At 38.6% G+C, this 10,674-nt stretch overlaps 1 protein-coding gene across 2 annotated transcripts in view; it reads left to right on the forward strand.

The window, feature by feature from the left end:
* SUSD4 (sushi domain containing 4) overlaps positions 1-5,453 on the forward strand; it is a 56,653-nt gene extending 51,200 nt beyond the window's left edge. For both annotated transcript variants that reach the window (XM_081315393.1, XM_081315394.1), the window contains exon 7: positions 4,110-5,453. In XM_081315393.1, the coding sequence (XP_081171519.1) occupies positions 4,110-4,138 (29 nt within the window). In that variant the 3' untranslated portion in view covers positions 4,139-5,453. The remainder of the gene's footprint in view (positions 1-4,109) is intronic.
* Positions 5,454-10,674: the final 5,221 nt, after the last annotated feature.

Below are 10,674 nucleotides of genomic sequence, written 5' to 3' on the forward strand. Positions count from 1 at the left end.
TGAAAATAGCCATGCATGCCCTATCTCATGAGCCCATATTCCAAGATCTCCAATCTTTTTTGGTCAGGTGCATATTTGAAGTTTTGAAGATATCCTGTGAATGCCCCAAATTTTTGAAAAATTCCAAACCCAGAATAAAAAAAAATCTATATTTTCATAGAATGAAAAAAGTAACATTATTTTTGTGTTGAAAACTCAAGGAACTCCAAAAACCCAAGAAATCAATAATGCAATATTGAAGCTACATATTTATTTATTAAATTTATATGGCACCTGACTCACTATCCCAAGTGACACTGTGTGGCTGAATAGCAGAGGACAACTTAGCCTTAATGTATATTTTGTGTTTATGTTTTCTGGGTTTACTTTTCAAGTAGATTGCCAGTTGATTTTTGCTACAGTTCATAATCTTTAATTTCTATGTTACAAGGAATTTAAAACAATGATAATTTTAACTCTCTGGAATAAAGCAGTCTATTTCATATGTGCATAGAGTACCCTCAGTGAACATACTATAAAGCCCATGTTTAGTCTTCCCCACTGTGTCTGTCCCTCAGTTATCTCCAGCCAATGCCATCAGAGGTGGACCCAACTGATTGATGATTAATTACATGCTATCAATAACAAAAGGTTGGAAGGGACCTTGGAGGTTTTCTAGTCCAAGTCTCTATTGTACAATACTATATTTATTGTACAGTATAGGTCATTCTGATTTTTTTAAAAAAACTTGATCAAGTTGTGGTTGATTCTTAAGAACCACATAGTTTTTCTCCATGATGAGATGGAATCTAAACCTGCTGTTTTATTAATTTTGTGTTTCCCCAAAAGTAAGACCCAGGCAAAAAGTAAGCCCTAGCTTGATTTTGGTGGGTGGGCCTAAATTAAGCCCTATTCCAAAAATAAGCCCTAGTTTCGGGGCGAGGGGCACACCTAAAAATCAAGTTAGAGGGGGATGGGAGTGAAGCTGTCCCATACACCCCACACCCGCTTACCTTACCGGTAGGACTGCTGCAACCAGGCCTCCCACGCCCCAACACTTGTCAAGCTGTATGGCTTGTCATGCCAGTGCCACCATTCCCGGCAGGAGGTTGCACAGCACTTCAGGCCATTTCTGCTGCTTGCTGCAAGAAGCCACATGGCGCTTTGGGCCATTTCCTCTACTCGCAGCAGGATGCTGCATGGTGCTTTGCACCATTTCTGCTACTCCCAGCAGGACGCTGCATAGTGCTTTGCACCATTTCTGCTACTCCCAGCAGGATGCTGCATGGTGCTTTGCGCCATTTCTGCTACTCCCAGCAGGACGCTGCATAGTGCTTTGCACCATTTCTGCTACTCCCAGCAGGACGCTGCATAGTTTTTTGCGCCATTTCTGCTACTCCCAGCAGGACGCTGCATAGTGCTTTGCACCATTTCTGCTACTCCCAGCAGGACGCTGCATAGTGCTTTGCGCCATTTCTGCTGTTCACAGCAAGTGCAGCATGTCGCTTTGCACCGTTTCCGCTCCTCCAGGCAAGACGCCACATGGCACTTTAGGCCGTTTCTGCTGCTTCTGGCAGGATGCTGCATAGCTCTTTGGGCCGTTTGTGCTGGTGTGCTGGCAGAAATGGCCCAAAGAGCCATGCAGCATCCTGCCGCGAGCAGCAGAAATGGCCTAAAGCGCCATGCAGCTTCTTGCCATGAGCAGCAGAAATGGCCTGAAACGCCATGCAGCTTCTTGCTGCAAGCAGCAGAAATGGCGCAAAGCACCATGCAGCCTCCTGCCACGAGTAGCAGCAACGGCACATTGTGCCACATGGCATCCAGCCGCAAGTGGCGGCAAGCAGCTGCAAAAGAAGGCAGAGGCGTGACAGGTGTTGGGCTAAGGGAGGCGGCCTGGCTGTGATGATCCTAAGGTAAAATGTTCTCTGAAATTAAGACCTAGTGTCTCTTTTGGAGGCAAAAAAATTATAAGACTGGGTCTTATTTTTGGAGAAACACAGTATTGTCTTTAAGACTCCATTTCTAGGAGGAGTGTTTTTAAATCCCATCAAGGGATGTTGGAACACTCAGGCAAAATGGAATTTCCAATTTTGTCCCAATTCAGGATATAATTTCAGGAGAAAGATTTAAAACCCACTTCAATTCAAAATGTTTCAAATTTTAAAACTTTTCAGATTCTTGGTAAACAATCAGATAAATTATTTTCCAGAAAAGAGCTACATTTTCATAAAAATGAGTGCGATAGAAGGTATAGTGGGCGAGCTTTTTACCTTCCTAAGATATTCAGGATCATTTTGTGGTTACATGAGCAAATTTATAGGGAAAGCCAGGGCTGCAATCACCTATTTCACTTTCCCCTTGAGGATATTTATGGAATTTAGGTGAGCTCCTTGGTGCTCTCTGAACCTGGTTGTTTTCTTGCAGATGTTTCTTTACCCAGCTAGGTAATATCAGTGCTAGGATAGAAAATAGCCCAAGAAAGTGGGTAAAAACTTATGTGGCTAATGATCATGGAAGCATACCTCAGTTTAAACAACAGAATAACATAATTGGAAGGGATTTTGGAGGTCTTCTAGTCCAACCCGCTGCTCAGGGAGGAAACTATACCATTTTAGACAAATGTCCAGTCTCTTCTTTAAAACTTCCAATGTTGGAGCATCTACAACTTCTGGAGGCAAGTTGTTCCACTGATTAACAATAACACCACACCACAGAAAACCTCAAGGCAAAAATCTAGCACTGATGATGTTACCTCGTTGGGCAATGAAGCGTCTACCAGAAAACAACTAAGCTCAGACAGCTCCATGCACCTCATCTAAATTCCATAGATATCCTCAAGGGGGAAGTGATATAGTTCAACCCATAGTTCAACCTTGAGGTACAAATATTCTCTTCTATTTGATTTAGGTCACTAAAGACAATTCTCGTACTTGGTTTTATAACTTTTCATTTTGTTTGAAGTGGAACGGCATGAAAAAGTCACACTGATATCCTAGTTACACCCAAATTATTCTTTTTTTAAATCATAACATTCAAGTTACCCAATTAATATTTCAAGGTCCTATAAAAATCATGTTCTTTTGCTGAATATGGATTTTCTTAATACCAATGTGTGCATTTCATTGGGATAATATGCTGGATATAATTTGCACTGTGGTCTAACAGCATCTTCTACAATATCAAAGAAAGTAGAAAATAAATATAATTTATAATGTGAAACAGTGAAATTATGCAAAACCTATCATTCCAGAAATTGAGTGCTCCCCAGGATATTTTGTTCTTCTAAATCGAACTTCCTCAGCCATTCTGGAAGTTTTGGGAAGCAAATCTTGAATCATTCACAGTGTGTCCCAGTTGAAACAGATATATGGAGAGAACAGCACACAACATTCCATTCCTGAAACTGTAAAATTTATTTGCTTATTTATTTATTTGTATTCAGCCTTTATTATTTTTACAAACAAATCAGGGTAGCAACATATTCAATTTCCCTAAAGACTAGTCAACAGAATTACTCTAAAAGCCCTAACACATTTTAGTTTTGAAATCTCTTATGCTCTGGAACAAAGCAGAAAGCAACAAAATTAAGTGGACGGTGTAGTGCCATGATGATTCAAATGACCCAAATTAGTCTGAAATATATAATGTAAGTGGTCCGTGTTTAGTGACTGCCTTGTGTAATGACCATTCTTACTTATGTCAGTGACAAAAAAGTAACTTGATAGTCAGTCATCACGTTTATGTCCTTCGACGGTCTGAAAAGCAAAGAAAAACTTAAATAAGATCATATGCACAGTCAAGCCTTTTTCTTAATGTCTGAATAGTAGTCACTAAATGCGGACTACCTGAATACCAAATTTAACCTATATGAGAATTCATCTGCCATAAGATGCTTTGGCCAGAAGACTGCTTCATTGCACAGCCATTTATAAAGTGCCTTGGAATTAATTGAACTGATTCTGTGAAATCACTGATTCTGATTGCCTGAATTCCTGCATTCCTGTATTATCTTAAGAACTACAGGCTCATCGATGACCTGCAGATCTTAAGATATAACACAATAAAATTGCAGGACATTCTATATGACAGTTCACAATTAAAGCCCATTAATTCTTTCTTTTATTTTCTAGAAATTCCATTGATGGATGAAGACCCTTAATCTGCACAAATATTTCTCATATCTTGTTGGGGCAGGGGAATAAATCATTTACATATGTATACATACATATCTATATATCTATATGAATACATAAAGACTGATTACAGATGGAGGCAAGGATATTTTCTGTTTTTATAAATCTTCCTCATTATAATGTCATCAGATTTTGTGTGCATATCTTAAATCAACTTTGGGGTTGAAAGCATCAGCTATTCAACAGCAGCTTTACAAAATGAATCCTGAGGATTTGATGAGACTAAACATTACAGGAGAATTACACATTCGTGGAATAGTGACAAATGTATCTGCATCGCAGGAAGCTTTAACAGATGTTTAAAAGCACCAGTGAAGAGTAGACAAAGGTACAAGTACAAGTTATAATAGAGGTATTTCAGATAATGTAAATTCTGTTTTATTAAAGCTGCTTCATATTTATGATGGACTATAATTTACAAATTTAATTTATTGAGGAGAAAATAAATGATTGAAATTAAAATCAAAGAGGGTCACTTCTAAATTTCTTCACAAAATTCAAGGTGGAAACTGACTGCAAGCAAATAAAACACTTGGGCTCAAGGAAAAGCTTAATTATTGGGGGAAAAACTCATTGAAAGGAAGATTATAATGAAATTAAGTACTTTACATGATACTGTAAAGCAGGGGTCCCCAACCCCTGGTTCGTGGCCCGGTACCGGACCATAGCATGCCAGCAACCAGTCCGCACAAACAAGCAAAGCCTCGTCCGTGGGATGCAGGCAGTACACACACAAAACCACACCCCCACTGGTCTGCAGAAAAACCTCTCTCCTGGTGCCCAAAAGGTTGGGGACCTCTGCTGTAAAGAACACAATATGTCACAGGCAAATGATAAGATATTATTACTTCCTAATTATTGCATTAGGGGACATGGGGATAGGAGGCATTAAATACTTCATTGAACATGGGAACATATAAAAATACAAGATATTTTTATTCAACAAAGCAAACGGGGAATCTTTATCCTCAGATATGTAGTAAGAGACCTGGATTAAGTAGCATCTAAGAGTTATAGAATGGTTATTCTCATGAAAGACGGGGAAAACTAAGTTGAGTATGGACTGGTTTAGCGCTTTATGACTGAATATTGTAGAAGAAAATTCTATTAGTTGGATGACACTAATCAGGAAGTGATTGCATATACAGGTAACTTTTGTATATAGAAATTTTCATTATATATTTTTCTACTGTATAGTCATTTGGATTGTGTAAAGGTACCAGCATTACTATGGGATAAAGATATGACTAAATTTTTAAAAGAGTGAGTTATCAATAGCTGAAAGTAACTTCATTTCATTTCATTTAAAGATGTGGTTAAAATAAAATGCTTAAGAAGAATACAGACTTGAAAAGATTGCTATTTTTTTTATAAGGTTGCCTATAGACATTATATCTTTCAGCCTTACATTACTGCTGAACAGAGAATCAGAACAAAGAGAAGCTTCTATTGCGCGAAAACAGCTAAAGTATTCCTGGCAGCTGAGATTTAAGCCACATTTAAGATGTGATAGGACAAGAACATTAAGCACACATTTGGGGGTTAAACAGCAGCTTTAAATATCCTGGGATCCTCAGAAGGTTGGTCGATTTTTGTGCCATCATCCCATCAAAAACATATTCTTCCACTACCCACCTGCTTTTGGACAGAAGAATAATGTCTCCTCTGCCAAGTCAAATGGTTGCTTCAGCCACTGAACGTGGGCTGATTCCAAATCTAGACATTTAGACAGAAGCTCAAATATTATTTTCAGGGTAAATTTACTGTTTAATTCAATAAATGTCAAATTGATAGAAAAGAGATTTTTGAAGCCACAACAATTATGTTGATTTTGTTTTTACCTCTCCTATTTCTTTTGTAACAAACTACAAGATTTTTTTGGTTTGGGGGAGGGGGAAGAGAGCTTGCATCTCTTGATAATATTTTTTCTTTTATTTTATAACAATGTTACAAAATATATTGATCAAACAATAACCATGGCAAGAAGGGTATGCAATAAACATTTTATAATGCTAACAATCTCAATTCTTCAAACTATTAGTATTGGGAAATTTTTCTCTAATTGCAAATCTTCAAGCAATAAACCAATAAACTATATAGAAAATTATTTTAGACAAAACAGAAGTACATTCTTAATGCCTTTTAAATTTGCTTTCAAATAACCATTCCTGCTACCCAAAAAATTCATAATTTTTTAATATCTTACAGCTGAGTCTAAGATTTCTGGCAGTGGTGGGATTCAAATATGTGAGCAACCAGTTCTCTGTGTGGATGCCACTTCCGGAAGTCCATTCTGGGCCCGGGAAACAAAAAATTTGCTACTGGTTCTGCCAAAGTGGTGTGAACCAGCTGAATCCCACCACTGATTTCTGGGTATATAACACTCAGTAGATAACATTTTCTTTCTGAAGGGTCCACAGTGTAAATAGTAAACGACACTGCAGGCCATGACGTGTAGATGACAATGACACAATTAAATTTTCAGATTAATGGCTCATGTAAATAAGATTGAAGTAGAGTAAAAACCCAGTTATTAGCTCAAAACTCTGGCTACTCTCAGTACCCTAAACAGGGCATGAACAACTCGCAGCCTATCAGCCACATGTGACCCTGGCAGCTAGTAATGTTGCCCCACAACATATAAAAAAAATTAAAAAGGAAAATTATTATTTATATACATTAAATGTATGTTTTAAACGTGGCTCAAGACAATTCCTCTTCACTCAATGTGATTCAGCCAAGCCAGAACGTTGGACAACCATGTCCAAACACTATGGATGCTTATACCAGAAAGTTATGTCCTCAAACAGTAACACTGCTGGTTTTCTGCCAATATTTGTTTTCTGACAGCTTGGTAGAGTTTGAATAAACCAAGACCTATATTTGTTGCAAAGAACAGATGAGGAAACAAATCCTAGATATATAACGCGTAGAGATTAATTTTTACTTTGCATTTTGATTCTGAACAATGTTGAGTGTAAATGTTGAGGACAAAAAAAATCTTGTTCCATTTCAGCTAAATTATTCATAATTATTCCACTTACCAAAATGTGTCCCCATCCCTTCTTTTATGACATGCACGTTTTCAATTAGTTATCTTGATAAACCCAGAAAAGTTCAGCACTAGAGCCCTGCCAAATTCTGATCAGGAAAATGCAAACTCTTTATTCATGTTATCATACAAAGATAATTCTATGCAATTTGCAAACTGAATCTAAGGGCTTTAAGTGCCACTTAGAGTCACTAAGATTTGTTGAGCTATGAATGTTTAGATAACTTTCTATTGTGCAGTAAATAATATGTTGTGCATGTTTCTATACCTTGAACAATTATTATTTATAGAATACATTTTATAATACACTAAGGGGAACATTTTCCAGATCTAATCCTACATTGATGATCAGACCATATAAGAAAAATATAATGATACTGTGAGAATTATGGAGCATATAACCTTGATTGTATGATATCACTTTAAATACCTATTTAAATTTTAAAAATGCCTTTTTTCTCAAATGGCAGATCAAATTATACTAAGATTCAAACTGGACAAACATTCTTCATTTTCTATTCATATTCTTACAAAATTTTTACATTTGCAAAACTTGATTCCTTCTGGTATAATGAAACTGTGGCTCCCAGAATTTCCAACCAACAGTCCCAAATGCGGTTGGGAAAGATACTCCAGTCTCTTGATGTTTCTTCCTGCTAGCTGATTCTAGTTCATGTTCCCTGTTTGATGTTCAAGTTAGGATTTTGTTGGTGGTGGTGCACTTTGTGCTAACTAATCTTATTTGCCATTTGTTCTCAGGTTAAATTTTTTCAGCTTTGAGCATTTTAAGATATACAGTATAGACTTCAGCTTCCAGAATACCCAGTCAGCTGGCCAAACACTGAATTAAATAAAGAAATTCTTTCAGTATTCTTTACACCATTTGAGCTTTCAGTGAATAATTTGCAGCTAACTTTTGTTGTTGTTGTTAGCTGTCCAACCCATCGCGACCCCATGGACAATGTTCCTCCAGGCCTTCCTGTCCTCTACCATCTGGCCTTGGTGGAGCAGTGGGCTAATGCCTCCTTAAGTAACACCAGCTGCCTGCAATTAGTGCAGGTTCGCATCCCACCAGGCTCAAGGTTGACTCAGCCTTCCATCCTTCGAGGTAGGTAAAATGAGGACCCAGATTGTTGGGGGCAATAAGCTGACTTTGTAATAATGCCGCTTGGGTGTGTGTGTGAAAGCCCTAATAAGCAGGCATATACATAGAATGAAGGCTACTGCTAAGCTTGTAAGCCGCCCTGAGTCTTCGGAGAAGGGCGGGATATAAATGGAATTAAAATAAAAAATAAAATAAAATAAATCTTCTGGAGTCCATTTAAGCTCACGCCTACTGCTTCAGTGACTCCATCCAGCCACCTCATTCTCTGTCGTCCCATTCTTCTCTTGCCCTCAATCTTTCCCAGCATTAGGCTCTTCTCCAGTGAGTCCTTCCTTCTCATTAGGTGGCCAAAGTATTTGAGTTTCAACTTCAGGATCTGGCCTTCTAAAGAGCAGTCAGGGTTGATTTGCTCTAGGACTGACCGGTTTGATTGCCTTGCAGTCCAAGGGACTCGCAGGAGTCTTCTCCAGCACCATAGTTCGAAGGCCTCAATTCTTTGGCACTCGGTCTTTCTTATGGTCCAAATTTCACTGCCATACATTGCAACTGGGAAGACCATAGCCTTGATTATATGCACTTTAGTTGGCAGAGTGATGTCTCTGCTTTTTAGTGTGCTGTCTAGATTTGCCATGGCTTTCCTCCCCAGGAGCAAGCGTCTTTTAATTTCTTGGGTACAGTCCCCATCTGCAGTGATCTTGGAGCCCAGGAAAATAAAATCTGTCACTACCTCCATTTCTTCCCCATCTATTTGCCAGGAATTGAGAGAGCTGGATGCCATGATCTTGGTTTTCTTAATGTTAAGTTTCAGGCCAACTTTTGCACTCTCCTTCACCCGCAACAAGAGGCTCTTTAGTTCTTCTTCACTTTCTGCCATTAGAGTGGTATCATCTGCATATCTTAGGTTGTTGATATTTCTCCCGGCAATCTTAATTCCAACTTTTGATTCATCTAGCCCTGCTTTTCTCATGATGTGCTCTGCATATAAGTTAAATAGGCAGGGTGACAGTATACAGCCTTGCCGGACTCCTTTCCCAATTTTGAACCAATCAGTGGTTCCGTATCCAGTTGTCACTCTTGCTTCTTGACCCGCATATAGGTTTCTCAAGAAACAAATAAGATGGTCTGGTACTCCCATCTTTTTAAGAACTTGCCACAGTTTGTTGTGATCCATGCAATCAAAGGCTTTGGCATTGTCAATGAAGGAGAAGTAGATGTTTTTATGGAACTCTCTAGCTTTCTCCATGATCCAGTGTATGTTGGCAATTTGATCTCTAGTTCCTCTGCCTCTTCGAAATCCTGCCTGTACTTCTGGTAGTTCTCAATCCACATACTGCTGGAGTCTAGCTTGTAGGATTTTAAGCATAATCTTACTAGCATGTGAAATGAGTGCAATGGTGCGATAGTTTGAACATTCTTTGGCACTGCCTTTCTTTGGAATTGGAATGTAAACTGATCTTTTCCAATCCTGTGACCACTGTTGAGTTTTCCAAATTTGCTGGCAAATTGAGTGTAGCACTTTTACTGCATTGTCTTTTAAGATTTTGAATAGCTCAGCTGGAATACTGTCACCTCCACTAGCTTTGTTGTTGCTCAACTTTTCTAAGGCCCACTTCATTTCACATTCTAGGATGTCTGGCTCAAGGTCAGTGACCACCTCATCGTGGTTATCAGGGACGTTAAGCTCGTTCTTGTATACTTCTTCTGTGTAATTTTTCCACCTCTTCTTAATCTTTTCTGCCTCTGTTAGGTCCCTGCCATTTTGGTCCTTTATCATGCCCATTTTTGCATGAAACATTCCCTTCATCTCTCCAATTTTCTTGAAAAGATCTCTGGTCCTCCCTATTCTATTGTTTTCTTCTATTTCTTTGCACTGTTCATTTAAGAAGGCATTCTTATCTCTTCTAGCTATTCTCTGGAATTCTGCATTCAATTGGGCATATCTATGTTTTTCTCCCTTGCCTTTCGCTTCCCTCCTTTCCTCAGCTATTTGCAAAGCTTCCTCAGACAGCCATTTTGCTTTCTTGCATTTCTTTTTCTTTGGGATGCTTTTAGTTGCTACCTCTTGTACAATGTTGCGAACCTCTGTCCATAGTTCTTCAGGCACTCTGTCTATCAGATCTAATTCCTTAAATCTATTTGTCACCTCTATTCTATATTCAACAGGGATATGATTTAATTCATACCTGAGTGGCCTAGTGCTTTCCCCTACTTTCTTCAGTTTAAGCCTAAGCTTTGCAATGAGAAGCTCATGGTCTGAGCCACAGTCAGCTCCTGGTCTTGTTTTTACTGACTGTATAGAGCTTCTTCATCTTTGGCTGCAGAGCACATAGTCAATCTGATTTCTG

The sequence above is a fragment of the Vipera berus genome (assembly GCF_964194415.1).
Source record: "Vipera berus genome assembly, chromosome: 1".
Lineage (NCBI taxonomy): Eukaryota > Metazoa > Chordata > Lepidosauria > Squamata > Viperidae > Vipera > Vipera berus.